This window comes from Sceloporus occidentalis, unplaced genomic scaffold (genome assembly GCF_023333645.1).
Source record: "Sceloporus occidentalis isolate IW3139 unplaced genomic scaffold, rSceOcc1.0.p SCAF_7, whole genome shotgun sequence".
Taxonomy (NCBI): domain Eukaryota; kingdom Metazoa; phylum Chordata; class Lepidosauria; order Squamata; family Phrynosomatidae; genus Sceloporus; species Sceloporus occidentalis.
Window position 1 is genome coordinate 8,793,011 of NW_028316987.1, and position 18,693 is coordinate 8,811,703.

The 18,693-nt window shown below is 41.9% G+C and overlaps 1 protein-coding gene across 1 annotated transcript in view; it reads right to left on the reverse strand.

Moving 5' to 3' along the window:
* The window catches only part of LOC149309123 (SWI/SNF-related matrix-associated actin-dependent regulator of chromatin subfamily D member 2-like), a 40,958-nt gene extending 29,381 nt beyond the window's left edge, over nt 1-11,577 (reverse strand). Inside the window, exon 1 of the mRNA XM_089531838.1 lies at nt 11,294-11,577. Within this exon, the coding sequence (XP_089387964.1) occupies nt 11,294-11,467 (174 nt within the window). The 5' untranslated portion in view covers nt 11,468-11,577. The remainder of the gene's footprint in view (nt 1-11,293) is intronic.
* Nucleotides 11,578-18,693: the final 7,116 nt, after the last annotated feature.

The window sequence follows — 18,693 nt, forward strand, 5'->3', positions numbered from 1 at the left end:
TACTCTTTCCTCCATTTTTGCAGGGAGGCACTTTTACAAGGAACAGGACACAGATGATCAGAGTCATTACAAAACAAGGCTCTTTGCTGTGCACAGAACTATTAACAGGGAGGAGCCCCATGAGCCTCTAAAGAGGCCTTGTGCATAACTGGACAGAAAGGAGAAATCCTTCCTACTACTACAACTTGTTATCAAAAGAATTGAAGTGCCAACATTTCCCCATCCTTATCATTATTAAAAGCATGTCCATGGCTGAATGAGGCAAACCTGATCTGTTCGTATCTGCCTGTTTGACTGAAGGAGTACATGCTGGGACCTGATTTCTTTTGCAGCTGTCCTCAGTTCAGGTTACCTAGGCACAGGGCTTGTTTATTAAATCCTCCAGGGGCACTTGATTGCTTATGTGCACATGCACGTGAACATAGACATCCTCTTGAGGCTCCTTCAGAAGGGATTTGCACTCCCTTGCCCTGTGGGATCTGAAACGCGTTGCTGCTGCCAAAGTGCCAGTGCAGCTGCCAAAGCAACCAAGCCAGCAGGGCAACATTTCAGCCCTCCCTAACAGGCCCAGGCATTGCCTCTAACTTTCTGCCACTCCCACAGAGAACATAGGCAAAGGAGGTGGGGCAGCACCACACAAGCTCAATGGGGAACAGATTGCCCATAGCAATTAAAAAGAAAGAGAGAAAGAAAGTAAGGGGAGAATTCTGAGCACGAGAATCATCATCATGGCTACGAGGAGAAAGGTCACATGCAAAAAGGCTGGAGGAAATGAGTATGCTAGTCTACAGAAACAAAGATGAAAGGAAATACACTGACTGTTGTGAAACGTCTGAAAAGTTGTCAGAGAGTGGAGAGCTCCAGTTCACCAAATCCCAACTAATGTTATGAGCTCCAGCAAAGAATGAGCCAGCGTGGTGTAATGATTTGCGTGTTGGACTATGACTCTGGAGACCAGGGTTTGATTCCTGCTTGGGAATGAAACCCACTGGATGACCTTAGGCAAATCATATGGTCTCAGCCACAGGAGAAGGCAATGGCAAGTCTCCTCTGAAAAAATCTTCCCAAGAAAACCCTGTTATAGGTTCGCCTTAGGGTCGCCATAAGTCAAAAATGACTTGAAGGCACACAACAACAAAACCAACAAAGAATGGAAAACCACTCTGCCTTAGCCTCAGCTGTCCTCCTTACTTTAAGCCTAAACTACTTCGCATAAGAATTAAAAGAATATCCATTAAGTTTTTTGAAGACAAATTATCTGAAGCCTAAATGCAATTGAGAGCCAGTGTGGTGTAGTGGTTTGAACGCTGGACTACAACTAGAGAACAGGGTCTGGATTCCTACTTGGCCACAGAAACCCACTGGGTGACCTTGGGAAAGTCACACTTTCTCAGCCTCAGGGGAAGACAATGGCAAACCACCTCTGAACAAATCTTGCCAAGAAAACCCCATAACAGGGTCGCCTTAGGGCCACCAACAATAATAATAGCAAGTACATGGACTGACTTAGTGTATGTATGATATGCTTATCAGTGAACTATACCACTCCCCAACAAGCGAGTATGCAGCTATTATTCCAGGCTTCTGAACAAATCAGCCTTTGATATACACTGGGGTTTGGTTGCAGGACCCACCATGGAGACCAAAATTCAGAGATGCTCAAGTCCCATTGAATAAAGTGGTGTAGTAGAATGGTATCCCTTATATAAAATGGCCAAATCAAGCTTCACATTTTGGAATTTATATTTTCATATGTACTTTCCAGACTTTGGATGGATGAATCCACGGATAAGTAATCCATGGATATGGAGGGCCAAATGTAATACGATCTTCTTGGAAACTGTACAAAGTGTTTTTGTCATGTCTGGATGTAACACAGGGACATGCTGCCATGTACTTACAAATATACTATTTCAATATAAGAAGGACACACTGCAAATATATGTATCATACATACACTGAGTCAGTCCATTGGTCTGTTTGGCCCACTACTGTCAACAATGACTTCCAGAGGCTTTCCAGAGTTTCAGGCAGGATGTTTTCCCAGGACCACTGGGAGATGCTAGTGACTGGACCAGGACCATCTATACGCAAAGCAAGTGCTCTTCTGCTGAGCTACATGTCTCCCCTGTGCAGATATTATATTTAGTAAAATATCGTTGTCTCATCCTATATCAAAAGACCTCAAATATGCTGACTTAGAGTACCCTGTTGCAAACTTTGTATGGTGGGTGAAATAGCACCTATTGCAAAAACTGACCCAGGGCAAATTTATTACTGAGACTGAAAAAGTTAAACAGGGGATATGCCTACTTGGATGAACATGGTTCGTGGGCTCAAATCATTTGCTTTACATTTGTCTTCTCCTTGTGATTTACAATGTGTGAACTGGCACGTAGCAAATTACCACAAAATCCTATAATTTTATGGAGTTCAACTCATTCTCCATAGTAACTCTGATTAAGGAAAGTTTGCCATCTGTCTGTTACTACTCAAAGCCACATGCTTCCCTTGAGGAATGGTCTTACTTACAGCCTCACCTGTGTAGCCTACTTTTTCTTGCCCCAAGTGGAATACTCAGTTCAGACAGGTGGAAGCCTCTGTTGCCACAACCTTCTCCCTGAGGAGCTACACAACCATCTGTAGTTTTAGGAAATATACCACTTTCTTCACAAACTGCTGTGTTCAAACAAAAGCCTATTTGCAGGTTCATTCTCCACACTAACTCTGATGAAGGAGAGTTTGTGTGTCTCTTACTACTCAAAGCCATGAAGAAGAACTTTCAGAAGAATATTTTCCTGTTTGCCTCTTAATTACAAAATCATATCGTTCTAAGTGACTTGAAAGTTATCTAATCCACTCCTGTGTAAAAATTATAAACATAAAAATATCATCTTAAGTATGGCACTCGAAATGACACAGATGTTACTTATGTTGTGCAAAGTATTTGCAAAATATTAGCTACGGGAGAAGCAGAAAAAATTGAATTTAGGGAGTACAGAATGAAGGGGGGAAATCTATACATACCTACCTCATACTAAGAATAGTCTGTTTTCTATATCTGTCCCTAGTAAGGTATTGTCCTCAGCTAGCATGTTAAGGTTTTTTTTTAACATTTCTAGAGTCTACATATATAACTAAAGTCCTTTAGGTGTTAACCCACTTCTTCCTATAAGTTAAATTTCAGTAGGGAGAATTGGGAAAACCCACTTTGATTAGTTCACAGACATGGATGTAAATGCACATACAGAAACAAACCACTGTCTTTTCCATTCCCAATAAAACTTCTCCTAAAAGAATATGCTATAAGAAATGTCTGAATTGCAGTTATAGTATGAGATGAAGCAAGCATAACCTACTACCAAGTTAATGAATACAGCAAACACATGGGAAAAGAAGAGCAGGGTGGGGTAATTTATACTGTGTTCCTTCATGAAAGATCAGGGATTTTACCAGTACTGCAGAAGACAGTTTCTTTTTATTTTCATTTATGAAATACAGTACTGGCAAGTAGGAAAGCCACCAAACACCAGCTTCACATAAAGCAATTGGCCTCAGCTTCCTTTGGAGCATTTGTCTCTATATCAACAGTATCAACAACAGTTTACCAATTTCATGGCAAGTAAATCAGTTTTCTTTTGATACCGAGACACACAGAACACTTCTCCTGGTTGCCACTAGTCCTTGTCCTATGCTGTTGACATCAAAAGTGTTTCCTTAGTGCCAGCATGGGTGAATCAGCAATCAAGTGACAGTAACGGCTTTTTCATGGCTTTTATGCAAGTCATACTCATACTGGGGGCGGGGGGGAGACAAGTAGAGAAAAGAAAAGTAACTGGTAAGATAATAGGAGATGACCCCCACAAGAATACTCGCAGACAGTGTCAAGCATATGGTTCAGCTTTAAGATAACTCAAAAACTAAGAGCTCAATATTATCTTATCAGCTTAAAGCATATGGCAGGACAGCCCATCTTTTTAGGATTGTGGTCACAGAATTCACTCAATTCCAGAATTTTAGCTTTAATTTTAAAAGTTTCTGGCCTTCATTTGACTGACTAAAAAGGTGCTTTCACCACAATTAATTGGAGAACAGTATAAAACATATTTTAAAAAAAATAGAAATGCCTATAAAAATTGCAGCAGGCCAGCACCATCTTAAGAAAAGAGTATTTCCTTCCTAAATATGAAGGATTCCCTCTTCTATGATGTTTACATTGATGTATGCATAACCTGAAAACACAGTAGGTATGCTACCGGTTCCACAAATGCTATTTACCCATAAGCAAATGCACCCAACATTATGTCCTCCAGAAATTGTGGCCTACATATCCCATCATCCATGTGCCTGCTGTTTGGGGTTGCTGGGAGTTGTAGCATATGGGAAGCACAACGCTATGGAAGGCTGCATTAGATCAGGCTATCTAATAAAGCCCTTACAGTCCATTAAAATTCTTAAGACCAACTTCTCTGTCAAAAGATAGCTAGATTTTAGGTGAAAATGCTATGTAACTCCTACACAAACAGACTAAGAAAACCCATTTGTTTTACATATTTTTGAGAACCACACAGAACCTTCTGTATGGCTGGCAAAACTACAGAGAAGACAATTCATTCGGCCCCTCCTCATTTCTACTTCTTTCTTCCTGTGCTGCAAAAAGCAGAACAGTCAACATCTACCTTTTTAATCACAGGCTGGTACAATATTACCCAGCAGGTTTGTCAAGCTGATACTTGCTAAAGCTGCGGCTGCTGTATTTGGCTGCTGTACTGTTTCCTGCTTCCTTGTTACAGAACCACCAAGGGAACTGGAGGGACGTGCAAAGGCACAGAGAGTCTCACTGCTGAAAACTCATGTCAAATGTGTGAAATGGTTGCCACTGGCAGGTCGAAGCTAGTAAGATTCCTTGCATGGAGCATGTCCAATCTCTGAAAGTGACACAGCACTTAGATGGTGACCTGTTGTCCTCAAATCCTAACTTTCAGGGCTTGTAACATGTTGGATTTGGCTGATGTTTTCATAGCAGCACATGCAAGGACAGAGTGCTGCAAAGCCAGCTTCAGTTCTAAGGTAACAGAACCAAATGCAGGCCATTATATTTAACTTCTTAGCCCAAGATAAGATATTCCATGCATCATGTAATTCAAATTATGGTGTGGTACTGAGAAATGGAGCACACACAGTACATTACAAAATGGGCCATGTGAACAAAGGGCTAGAGCAATCCAAAATGTAAAGAAATGCAACATGTTGTATTGTTGTTGTTAGCTGCCCTCGAGTCGGTTCCGACTCATGGCGACCCTATAGATAAGACATCTCCAAGAATCCCCATCCTTCACTGCCCTGCCCAGATCCTGCAAGCCCTTGCCCATAACCCCCCTGATTTGAGTCTATCCATCTGGTTTCTAGTCTTCCTCTCTTTCTTCTACCTTCTACCTTTCCTATCATTATTGTTTTTTCTAGTGATCCGTGCCTTCTCATTATGTGGCCAAAGTTTTTTAAATAGGACCTTTAGCCAGACTGATTTGAGCAGTGGGATAGTGAATCTGCTTTTAAACTTAACCTGAACTTTAAAGGCCATTTCCAAGTGCTGAACCTATTTTGAGGATGCAGTTCAGCACCATAGATAATTCCTTTAAGGTTCAGCCTAAAACCAAGAGTAGATTCACTGCTCCATTGGCATTGGAACCACCAGCCACCACAGGATATAAGGAAATTTGCCTGTCTGAATCGCTGATCTTAGTAGACTTCATCCAACTGGCTCATCTTAACCAAAATCATATCTGTAATTACTGATAAGTCCTTGCTAAAGGAAGGCGGGGGAAGGTCTATTATTTCCAAGAAATGGAAAGTCATGCATGATCCAAAACCAGGGCTGGGGAGTAGTGGTGATTTGGGGGTTACTCCTTGTCCTACTCCGGAGTAAGATATTTTTCCTTAATGTAACTCCCACTGTGCCTTTAACATCAAATTTGCTTTAAATTAGTTAGAAAAAATCCAAAACTTAAACAAAACAAATGGACAGCAAACAGTATAAAAAGGAATCTTTTTACTTCCAACAATTCAACCATTTTAACCAGACGTACAAAAGCGGTGTTTCAATGTCACACTAAATCATTGGTTCCCAACCTGTGGGTCGGGACCCCTTTGGGGGTCGAATGACCCTTTCATGGGGGTTGCCTAAGACCATTGGAAAACATCTATTTAATTACAGTTATGACCTAGCAATGAAAATAATTTCATGGGTTTGGGTCACAACATGAGGAACTGTATTAAAGGGTGACGGCATTAGGAAGGTTGGGAACCACTGCACTAAACTATGGTTTTGAGATAGCCTATCACTTAAATTTCCAATGAGACTTGCAAGTTTCAAATCCTTCCTTGCAGCTTTTGATCAATCACAGGTTGCCCTGCTATCCAAAGAGAAGACACCAAGCAAGCTAACTTCAAAGTGAGGTTTAGAAAGCTGGCTTCTTTAAAACTAATCATATTTATGATTCACCACATTTTGAGACATCAAGCAAACTGTGGTTCATAAAAACAGAAAATAAAGTTTCCACACTCTTTCCATACTGTATAAATAAAAAGGAAGCACAAGAGCCTCGGAGAAGGTTAAGTTTGTTCATATTTTTGATAACTCACTGTTTAATGTGATCTCTTAATGCAAACAAACTGTGCAGGATTAGAAAGGAATATGTCATCTTGCTGGTCGGAAAAATGTAGGATTTGCTACCTTCCTGCTCATTCATCTGAAACCAGTTCCTCTTTCTTAACTTCTGAGATAATAATCTTGCTATACAAGTTCTCCAAAGCTTGGCACCTCCTTATCTTTTTATTTCCATCATTAGTTTGAACATGTCCAATCATATGATGGTTTGTAAGATCTAAAAATCTTTTTCTATCAAACTTTTCATCTTTTTGTATGTATTTTTAATGTCACTTTCCTCATCAAAACATTTTATTGTTTATCTACACCGCATTATTTTAAAGGTAAGACAATATTATTTTGCAACTTATATAATGCCATTAGTTCCCCTCCCCCCCCCCCCCCCCGTTTCAGTTAAAGCAAGCAATAGAAAGATAGCAGCAGAATCCTATGGGTTAGTCCCAACTAGGGTAAATCCATTCAATCAGTTGTTGAATAATAAATCAACACATAGGTAAATCCCATTGGTTCATTGGGTCCAACTTAGTTAAGATTATTCATGCTTTTGTTCCCTTTCCCTATTCTTTTTGTTTCCTCAGACTGGAAGCTGTTTTGAGAATTACCCTATTTCACTTTTGCCAGAGTACGGTATTTAACATATTTTTAGGTAATAAAACCTTGACAGCAATAAATGCCAAGGTGGTTACTGATGAATAAAGGCAACTCTTAATTAATTCAGTTTCTATTCTACTATATTAGGTAAAAGTGCATTCTTCTTTAGGCAAGTTATATAACCATTTTTTTAAATTTCCAAACCACACAACTATGAGGTTCAAGATGGTTGTTTTAGGGAGGTGTCACGTTTCCACTGCATCTCAAGTTCTTAGGAGAAAGTGAACAAAAGATCCCAGGAGAAAGATGATGGCAGTGGTGCTACTTTCATATAAGAGACACCAGATGTCCAAGATCTCAGTTCATGAATGCATTTTCATTTTACTTCATTTTATTTACAAATACAAGATATGTTTGAGGTAGGACCAAATTTCCATTCTGCAGAAGAGAAGTAAGTCTTGAGAATGTATTGCTCAAACTCGCACAGCAAAAGCAAGCTTCCAAACCAGGCCTCCTAACTTAAGCCCATCTTTCCCTCTGATGACCTTATGTAAATGATTCTCTTCCTCCTCAATTTATCTTCAAAACAATCCTGTAATTCTTTACAGAATCGAATAAAATTAATCATGCTGAGAGAGTTACTAAACCACTCAGTGAGTTTCATGGATCAGTAGACTAGAGATCCTCCAGCTCTTAATCCACCATTCTGACTACTGACCATGCTGGGTTTTAAACTTCTGAACACATTACAAATCCCTGTTCTATCAACAAACATTCCTTTTAAAGGATAGCACAAAGTCCCATTACTTTTCCATATAATTCACTCCAGTTAGCAATAATGAAAAAGGGGAAGAGAAAATTCTGGTGATGAGAAGTACACCATAGATATTATTTCAAGATCAACTACTGTAATATGGTTCACTTGCTGCATAGTACACCTCTCCAAACCAAGGGACAAAATCACTAAAGGTTCAGCTGCCCTTCATTATCCATGCTATGTGCCTCTCTTCCTTCTCCCTCAACTCTCCTGCTCTTGAGTGTGTAATATTATCTACACACTTCCAGTGCTACTGAGACAGCTCTCCTAAGAGACAAAGGCCTGATACACAGGCCAAAATAAAGCTGCTTCGGGTCTCTTTGGAGGTATGCTGTTTAAATGATGCATGCGTCCGAAGAGTCTGGAAGCTGCACCAAAGCTGCACTCCAGTGCTTAGGATTGGAGTGTGGCTTTGGCGTGACTTCCAGACTCTTAGGACCCATGCATCATTTAAACAGCATGCTTCCAAAGAGACCCGGAGCAGCTTTATTTTGGCCTGTCTGTATCGGGCCAAAGACTTATATAACCAAGGGTTGGAGAGGGGAACTGGGAACTTTGCTCCAAACAAACCAGCAAGCCCCAGATTTCAAGGGAAATGCTTCAGATCCTTCTCCAGCTGACAGTGGTTCTTTCTATAGTTTCTCCGATGTACCTGCTTAAGCAAGCTGAAAAGGCAGTCTTATTAATAACCCATGTGGCTTTTCAACTAGTAATATGACAGCCCTGAAAGGTATTTACCAGTTCTGCCTTCAGCAAGAGCAAGGCTTCTGACTGGAAGCTTTCCACTGTTAAACTCCCAGCACCAGAAAACCACTGCAGGACTTTTACAGACCGTAGCCTTAAGCGGACTTCTGTAGTGAGATATCATTCTGCACAGGACAGCAATGACAGGCACCATGTAGTGAGATATCATTCTGCACAGGACAGCAATGACAGGCACCAGGAATGAACTCTTTATCGCCTGCTGCGTCTGCCTTTACACATTGATCCACCTAGGCCTGAAAAAGCCAGGCTGGCAGAAAAAAGTCTGGCTCTTGCTGAAAGCAGAGCTGGAACATCCCCACTCCAAAACATCCTGCCTCTACTTTTTTATTATTATGATTTCAGTTTTCAGCCCTGGCTTGAAATTCTAAGGTAGGTTACACTTTAAAAGCAGCAATTGCATCAATATGAATAAAATACCATGAACATCTGAGATTAAAAGCATATTACACTACTAACTAACTCATTGAACCAAAACTTAAACTAAGCTAACCCTGAATGTTTAAAAAATTCTAGAGGTGCCTTTATGGTTAGATTTTGATCACTCTTCAGGGAAAGTTTCACTCACAATCCCCTCACATATACTCCTTATCCAACAAACACTATCCCCGAGACTGCTGTCCCTGTTTCTAATCTAAGCTGCACGGTAAAAATAATGCAGTTTGACAGCACTTTAAATCCAAAGGCTCAGTGCTATGCAATTCTGGAATTTGTGGCCTTGTGGGATATTTAGCTTTCTCTGGTGCCACAACAAACTACACATCCCAGAATGCCATATCCATCGAGCCACGGAAGTGTCAAAGTGCATTAATTGTGCAGTGCAGATTAGACTTCAGTCTCTGCAACCATCCCATCTATGGCATGTCCCCACCAAATACACACCATCTACTCCTTCCTCCTCCCAAGACAACTATGGCGACATAGTGCCCACTTGCTTGCCACCCCAACATCACTCTCAGTGTTTGTCCCCACACTCCAGCATGCTCCATTTCTTCGCCTTAGGACACACCCAGGCATCTTATCTTCAGATCCTAGATAGCCTACCCTGAGATATCTACTACTACTCTCAAAACCTTCCATACACACTTCCCTCATTGGCCTCACCAACAGTATTCGTGGATATGGAGGGTTGACTGTCTTCCTTGCAGTTGCACCTGGAGGGCAAAAGTCTGGGAGCCACCTGTGTTGCCACATTTTCAAAGTATCAGTAAGAGACAGTAAAAATTAATGACACGCAGGTGAAAGCTAGCCTGCTGTAGTAGTTTGACTGAGCCTCTGGAGACCCGGGTTCGAATCCTGGCTCAGCCATGGAAACCCACTGGGCGTCCCTGGGCAAGTCACACTCTCTCAGCCTCAGGGGAAGGAAGGCAAACCCCCTCTGAACCAAACTGGCCAAGAAAACCCCATGATCGTTTCGCCATCAGTTGGAAACAACTTGAGGGCACACGACAACAAGGGTAGAGAGAGATCTCGAAGCACCTTTGGGACTCACTGAAAGAAAGAAATTGTCAGCATGAGCTTTCATAGACATCAGTCTTACTTCCTCAGATGCTTTTAGACTGCGAACTTCTTGCTTTTAGTGAGTCTCAAATGTGCTGCAAGATCTCTCTACAGTCCAGTGGTCCCTAAACTGTGTCTGTTAAGGGATTTTGGACTTCGGCTCCCAGAAGCTTCAGTCATGTTGGCCAATAGCCCCCTTGCTGTTGTAAAATTCAAAGACATAGCCATGTTAGTCTAAAGAAACAGTGTATAGAGAACAGTGGCCCCCCAACTGTGCCCTTAAGAGATTCTGGACTTCAGCTCCCATAATCCCAAGCTATTGGCCAATAGCCCCTTGCTGTTGTAAAATTCAAAGATAGTCCTTTGATTCAAAGATATAGCCATGTTTAAGAAACAGTGTGTAGAGCAGTGGTCCCCAAACTGTGTCTGTTAAGGGATTTTGGACTTCAGCTCCCAGAAGCCTCAGTCATGTTGGTCCCTTGCTGTTGTAAAATTCAAAGATAGTCCCTGGTTGTTGCAAATTTCAAAGACATAGCCGTGTTAGTCTAAAGAAACAGTGTGTAGAGCAGTGGTCCCCTAAGTGTGCTCTTTAAGGGGTTTTGGACTTCAGCTCCCATCATCCCTAGCTATTGGCCAACATGGCTGAGGCTTCTGGGAGCTGCAGTCCAAAGAAACCCCTTAAAGAGAGCACAGTTGTTTGGGGACTACTGCTTTACACACTGTTTCTTTAGACTAACACAGCTTTGGAGTTCCCAAACTTTGGGGACCACGTTCCACATAACAGCAGCGGTGCCTCTGGATAAAACGGGGACCCTCTCCAGAGAGCCATATAATAAACTTCAACTCCCAGAAGGCCCAGCCATTTAGGTCCACAGCAGGGAATTCTGGGAGTTGTAGTCCACAGGTCTGCAGCGAGCGAGGCCCCACAAGTCCACCTCCCCTGCCTCCCCACCTACTTGGAAGAGGGCCCCGTGCGCCATGGGCCGGAATGGGGTGGCGGCGGCGGCCCCGGCGGGGCTGGGTCCTCCTCGCAAGAGCCCCGCGGGAGGCAGCGGCGGAGGGGCCGAGTGGGCCATAGAGGGGAGCCTCTCCGGCGGCGGGGTGAGCGGGAACCCGGGCCGCCCGGCCATTGGAGGAGGAAGAGGAGAAGGCTCTGCGCTGCTGAAGGCAACGGCCGAGAAGGGCTCTGAGGGGAAAGAAGGCGCCTCTCTGGGGCAGAAGCAGCAGCCAGGGCCGGGCTCCAGTCCTCCTCCTTCGGGAGGGACCGCCCCTGTCAACCGCCCGAGAGGCCGCCCCTTGCCTGGGCGGGAAAGGAGGAGGCCATTGGCCGAGGCTCAGGCGTCGAGGATAAATAAAGACTCAGTTAGACACCACTTCGGTGGAAAAACACACACTGTGGAAAGGAATAGCCCAGTTTGACACCGCTTTAGCCCCAAACAGACCAAAGGATGAATCCAGTTTGACACCACTTTGGTCCAAAACACACATAAAGAATCCGGTTTGACGCCACTTTTTGGTCGACTGCGCAAATAAAATTACCCAGTTTGACACCACTTTGGTCAAAAACACACTAAACAGTTAATCCAGTTTGACATCACTTTGGTCAAAAACACACTAAACAGTCCAGTTTGACGCCACTTTTTGGTCGACTGCGCAAATAAATAGCGCAGTTTGACACCGCTTTGGTCAAAAGCACAGCAAAGAACGAATCCAGTTTGGCACCACTTTAGTTGAAAACACACTGCGGAAATAATCCAGTTAGATACTGTTTTTGTTGAAAACAGACTAAAGAATTAATCCAGTTTGATACCACTTTGGTCAAAAACATACTGCAGGAATAAATAACCCAGTTTGATACCACTTTGGTTGAAAACACACTAAAGAATTAATCCATCAGTTTGGTCAAAAACACACTGCGGAAATAAATAATCCAGTTCGAAACCACTTTGGTCAAAAACACACTGCAGAAATAATCCAATTTGAGACCACTTTGGTCAAAAATACACAGAGCTCTCTGTCAGAAAAGGATAAAACTACAGTTTCCAGAATCCTACAGTATTGAGCCAAGGCAGTTAAAGCGGTCTCAGACTGGGTTATTGTGTTTTGGACCTTTAACTGCCCTGGCTCAGTCCTGTGGAATTGTGGGAACTGTAGTTTGTTGCATCACAAGAGCTCTCTGACAGAGAAAGCTAAATGTCTCACAAAACTACAGTCCCCAGAATCCTATAGCATTGAGCCATGGCAGTTAAAGCGGTGCCAAATCGGATTATTTCTGCAGTGTGGATACAGCCAAACAGATCCAGCGCTACTCATAGCCTGACAAGGGCGCTTTCTGAGGCACCACAGAAGCTTCAGTATGAATAAAATGTCACATGCGCGGATGCGGTGCATCTCAGTTTAAAAGCATATTTGTAAGGTTTCACCCTTCTGTCCAGGAGAAATTCCAAAATGTCCTTCATTCTGAGCATGTCTAAGAAGCATGAACATAGATTTATACGAGCATTTTAGCATTTATTTTGTAAGGTTTCAACCTTCTGTCAGGAATTCCAAAATGTCCTCCATTCTGAGCATGCCTAGGAAGCATGAATTTAGAATTATATGAGTGTTTTTAGGTTTTATTTTGTAATGTCCCACATTACATTACATATAGGACCTTGTAGATGTCTTTCCGGTGCAGCTTCCAGCATATGCTGGAAACTGTGTATGGCGCACCCATACAACAGCCTCAGTTTGGTCATGGTAGCTTCTGGGGAAAGTTGAATCTTGGACCCATTTACTGGTGGTCATTTTGGCGGTTCATGGTGTCCACAGAACTCTCCTCCAGTACCACATTTCAAATGAGATGATTCTTTTCATGTCAGCTTTCTTCACTGTCCAGCTTTACAAGAGTACATGGAAAGGACTGAGCCAAGATACAGAATGTCTTTGGCTATTTCAATGGCTTCATTATAATTTCAAAGTTTTTGTTAACCATCTGTGGTCATTATTTTTGTTTTCTTAACATTCAGCTATAACCTTGCTTTTGCACTTCCTTTCTTGACTTTCCTCAATAGTCCTTCCAAGTCTTTGCTATTTTCTGCTAGTATTATGATGTCATCTGCACATCTTAAACTGTTGTTCCTCCTCTGATTTTCACATCTGCTTCCTTCAAGTCTAATCCAGTTTTCCATATAATATGTTTTGCATATAAATTAAACAGATGGAATGATATCCTTGCTGGGACCTCTTGCCAATTGGAAACCATTCTGTTTCTCTATATCCTGTCTTTACAACAGCCTGTTATCCTAAGTTTAGCTTATACATCAGGAGAATCAAGTGTTGTGATATGTTCATTTCTTTTAAAGTGATCCATAGTTTTGTTTTGTTTTTTTGTCCTACACAATCAAAGGCTTTGCTATAATCTATGAATTACAAGCTGGTTTTCTTCTGAAATTCTTTGGTGTGCTCAATTATTGTATATGAGAGCCAGCATGGTGTAGTGGTTTGTGTGCAGGACAAGGACTTTGGGGATTGAGGTTAAATTCCCTGCTCAGCCATAGAAACCCGCTGGGTGAACTTGGACAAATCACATCCTTTTAGCCCCAGAAAAGCCCACGAGTAGCCATAAGTTGGAAATGACTTAAAGGCACACAATAACAACAATAATTTCATGCATATCTGCACTATGACCCCCTACAGTATTTTTATTTTCTGAACCCAACCTGGACCTCTTACATTTCTTGCTTCATATATGATTAATATCTTTCTTGTAGCATTTTGAGCATCACTTGTCTTGCATGGGAGAGTAATGCAACAGCCCAATAGTTACTGCAATCCCTGGTGTCCCTTTCTTGGGGACTGGAATGCACATTTCCAGTGTAGTGGCCATTATTTTATTTTCCATGTTTGTTGGCAGATTTTAGAATCTGAATGGATTCTGCTTCTGTAGCTTGAAACAGCTCTACTGGTATCCCACCTGGTGATATATTTCTCCCAGGTTCTTTGAGGTAGCTACTGCTTCCCTTTCTAAAACTGGGGACTCATTGCCAAAAGGTTCTTCCTTGAATGAATCTGTCATCCTTTCATTTCTTTTATATAGTTCTTCAAGTGTTTGCTTCCATTGTCTTTTTTTCCTCCTGTTGCCCTGTAACATCCCCTGTCTTGCTTTGAATTTCTCTTTGATTTCTCAGATCTTGTGGAATAGGTCTTTTGTTCTACTTTTGTTGTTGTATTCTGTTTCTTTGCATTGACTATAATAGATCTCTTTCTCCCTATGCACAAGTCCTTGAACAGTTACATTCAGGATACTGTCCCTGTTTCCCTCACTTTTTCCTTTTGCATGTCACCTGTCCATAACTATTTGGAGAGTTTCATCAGTTATCCGATGAGGCTTTTCTTTTCCTTTTTTGGCTGCAGTGGCATTCTTCCCTGACAATTTTTTACTGATTTTAGTCCAGAGTTCTTCTGGCTTCAGCTCAGTCAGGCTTAATAGTGTAAACCAATTCTTTACACAGCTTTAAATTCTGCAGGGATGTTCTTCAAGTTGTATTTTGGCGTGGTGGTTGATTTAGTATACTTCTTTGGCTTTGTTCTAATTTTTGATGTTAGTAGTGCAGTTCATGGTCTGTGCCACAATCTGTTCCTGGTCTTCTTTTTGCAAAAGGAATGGCATATACTGGTTCCTGTCATGTACTCTATACAGGCCATCAGATAACATCTACATATGCAACTATCATTGCCTGAAGAATGGGTTTGCAATGAACAACTATTGCAGTAAGTCATTCTTCTGCTTCATTTCTTGATCACAGACCCAATTCTCCATATCTGGTTCTGTTCTGTCTTCTTCTTTTGCATACCAGTTGCCTATGATTATCAGCGTGTTTGGTTTAGGAGTGTGATGCTGGGTCAGACTAAAAGCCTGTTTTATTCAGCATTTTTTTCACAATAGCAAGCAACCAACTGCCCACGGGAAGCCCACAAACAGGACTCAAATGCAAAAGAACTTTCTCACTCATCCATCCCAGAACCTTCTGCTCTTGTATACAGATGCATTCTGCCCTTGGTACTGGATGGAGTATTTATCAATACATTAATCATGACTACTTTCTGCACATCAAATCCAGTCAGGGCACTGTTGGCTGGATTGATTAGGGAGTACTGTGCAACACTGGGCTTTAAAAATAAATGCGGCACTAAATCCCAACTAATCTCAATCAATATCTACAATGCAGATCAAAAGCATATTAAAGTACTGTAAAAGTTTATTGGAAGTATTTAGCATGCTGATTACTATATTTTACATGAACCTTCTTAATTATGATTACAGGAAACTGGTTCTGTAAAAAGGGGTCTTATATCACCGAGAGAACTTTATATTACCCTGGTGATGTGAATCCAAGCAATAATAAAATCAATTTCTCTTTAAACCTTTTTAGTTATAGTTCTAGCTAATATTGTACAAGGATAGCTATAAATCCTAAACAATTTATGAGGACAGGGGAAAAAATTGCAGACCACTTTTGGGAAACAAGTGACTCAACATCTTCCTGCCATGCCTTTCTTATGAGGCACCTAAATTGTGGCAAATCCTGGGACTTCACACATATACACACTATGTAGATTAAACATGAGCAGAGTTTGATATGGCTTTTACTTTAGAAAATAGGCAAGCAACTATAGAGGGAGTAGTCGCAATTCTTCTCCAGCCCCTCTAGCAGACAGCCCCATTGCATTTTGGCTTTATTTCAGGTATTTTGGAGGGACACTGCTCCCCTCTGGGCCCACAACAAACTTCAACTCCCAGAATTCCATAGCCTTGAGCCAGGGCAGTTAAAGCGGTGCCAAACCGGGTTATTTCTTCAGTGTGGATGCAGCCTTTGACTCATGATAACCCTGTGGATGAGACATCTCCATGTCCCCCTGGCCTCAACTTTTTCTTGCCTAGCAGCAATCTGCTCATTTATGGCTATGATTTTGCAGTGTATCATTAGGGTTGCCATAAAGTGCAAAACGACCTGTTACAGACGGCCAAAATAAAGCTGCTTCGAGTCTCTTTGGAGGTATGCTGTTTAAATGATGCATGCATCCTAAGAATCTGGAAGCTGCACCAAAGCTGCACTCCAGTGCTTAGGAATGGAGTGTGGCTTTGGCGCGACCTTCGGACTCTTAGGACTCATGCATCATTTAAATAGCATACATCTAAAGAGACCTGAAGCAGCTTTATTTTGGCAGTCTGTAACAGGCCATTGCTATCATTTTGCAGTTTATCAAATACATTATGGGTTACAGTATATTATTCCTTAATGCCATCTAGTGGTACAGTTAGGATTTTCACCTGGATGGGCAGAATTCAGGCATATGGGATCTACTAAACCACCTCTGCATATTTCTTGCCAAAGAAACAGGTGACTTCAAGGCACACACACACACTGAGCTCCAAAATCCAACAACTGGGGCTTGCCTGGAAAAAATATATTGTGCATTAAAAGATTCTGAGTAAAAAATGAATTAGAATTTCATTTCAGAAATAAAATTTGGGAAAGACTGGGAATGAAACAGGCCTTTAGTCTGACCCAGCATCACTTTGGTCCTCCAGGTGTTTTCGACTTCATCTCCCAGAAGCCTCAGGGGAGCTGAAGTCCAAAACATATGGAGGACCAAAGTTTGGGAATAATTGTCTACACCATCAGATGTTGCTTTGATGATGGAGCTTCTCTTGCCAATGCCACTGCCCTAAAATCTAACTCTTAAACCAGGTAGCACCCCAACAAAATAGTTTTTGTGACACAGATTGTAGCATTGGTAAATGACAACTGCAGGACTCTCCCGTCAAGGATGTGTTGAGATGGACAGCTAGAGAGACCTTTTGGGGTCATGCCACAGCTGCTTGACCATAAACATGAATCCCCAAATTACAAGATTTTAAAGCACACAACAACAACACAACAAACAAATCTGGCATACAGTCTCATAAACATTTAAGAAGGGGCCAGCCAATAACCTGTAACAAAATTTCATACATTTTATGTTAATTCATGATATTGTCAAGTTATACCTTGGAAGCAAGATGTAGGATTTATTTGGGTTTTGACAGATTATCAAATTGAAGATGTGGTTTTTACAAAAATAGGATTAAGTGGATGCTGTGCATGTTTCCCTTCAAGTGGCCTGTTGATTTATGGCAACCCCATGAATTTCATTGGGTTTTCTTACTCAAGGAATACTCAGAGGTAGTTTTGCCATTTCTCTCCTCTCCAGTATAGCCTACTGCCTACAGCACTTGGTAGTTCCCCCATCCAAGAACTAACATGGTCAGAACCTGCTTAGCTTCGAAGATCAAACAAGACTTGGTGCCTTAAGCATAGTTAGGCTGCTTGTTGTTGCTGAGTGCCTTCAGGTCCTTTCTGATTTATGGTGATCCTAAGGTCAACCTATAATGGGTTTTCATGGGTTTTATGAAAACAATCAACAAATTTTGCAAAAAAAAAAAAGTCTTTTTTTAAAAAGTAACTCATCCAAGCAACTTCTCAGCTTGTCTGTTGTTGTTGTGTGACTTCAAGTCATTTCTTAGTTATGGTGAACCTAAGGTAGACCTACCATAGGGCTTTCTTGGCATGATTTGTTTGGGGGTGGTGGTGTCATTGCTTCTCCTGAGGCTGACAGCGTGTGACTTTTCCAAGGTCACCTAGTAGCTTTCATGGCGTAGCTGTAAATTGAACCCTAGTCTCCAGAGTCATAGTCCAGTGCTCAAACTACAATGCCATGCTGGCTCCACATATATCAAGACTACTAAATAAATGAATAATAACAATAATAGTACATGACTGTGAACATAATTTTCAGGGCTCCATGTCATAAGGATTACGCTTGAGGAACACTGTTCAGAGGAGGTTGGCCATGGCCTTCCCCTGAGGTTGAGAGCGTGTGACTTGCTCAAGGGCACCCAGTGGGTTTCCATGGCCGGGCTGGGAATTGAACCCTGGTGTCCAGAGTCGTAGTCCAACACTCAAATCTGATGCTGGCCTTTTGGAAACGATGAGCCCAAACAGACAGGCCAAAATAAAGCTGCTTCGGGTGACTTTGGAGGTATGCTGTTTAAATGACACACACATCTTAAGAGGCCAGAAGCTGCGCCAAAGCTCCCGCTCCAGTCCTTAGGAATGGAGCACGGCTTTAGCGTGGCTTCCTGACTCTTCGGACATATGCATCATTTAAATAGCATACCACCAAAGTCACCCGAAGCAGTTTTATTTTGGCCTGTCTGTTTGGGCCCTATAGGTCTTTATTAGCAGGGTGACCAGATGTGTCCTAACTGCAAAGGCGGGCAAGGCTCCACCAAATATAGGACTTTCAAGAAAATGAACATGACCGAATAAAA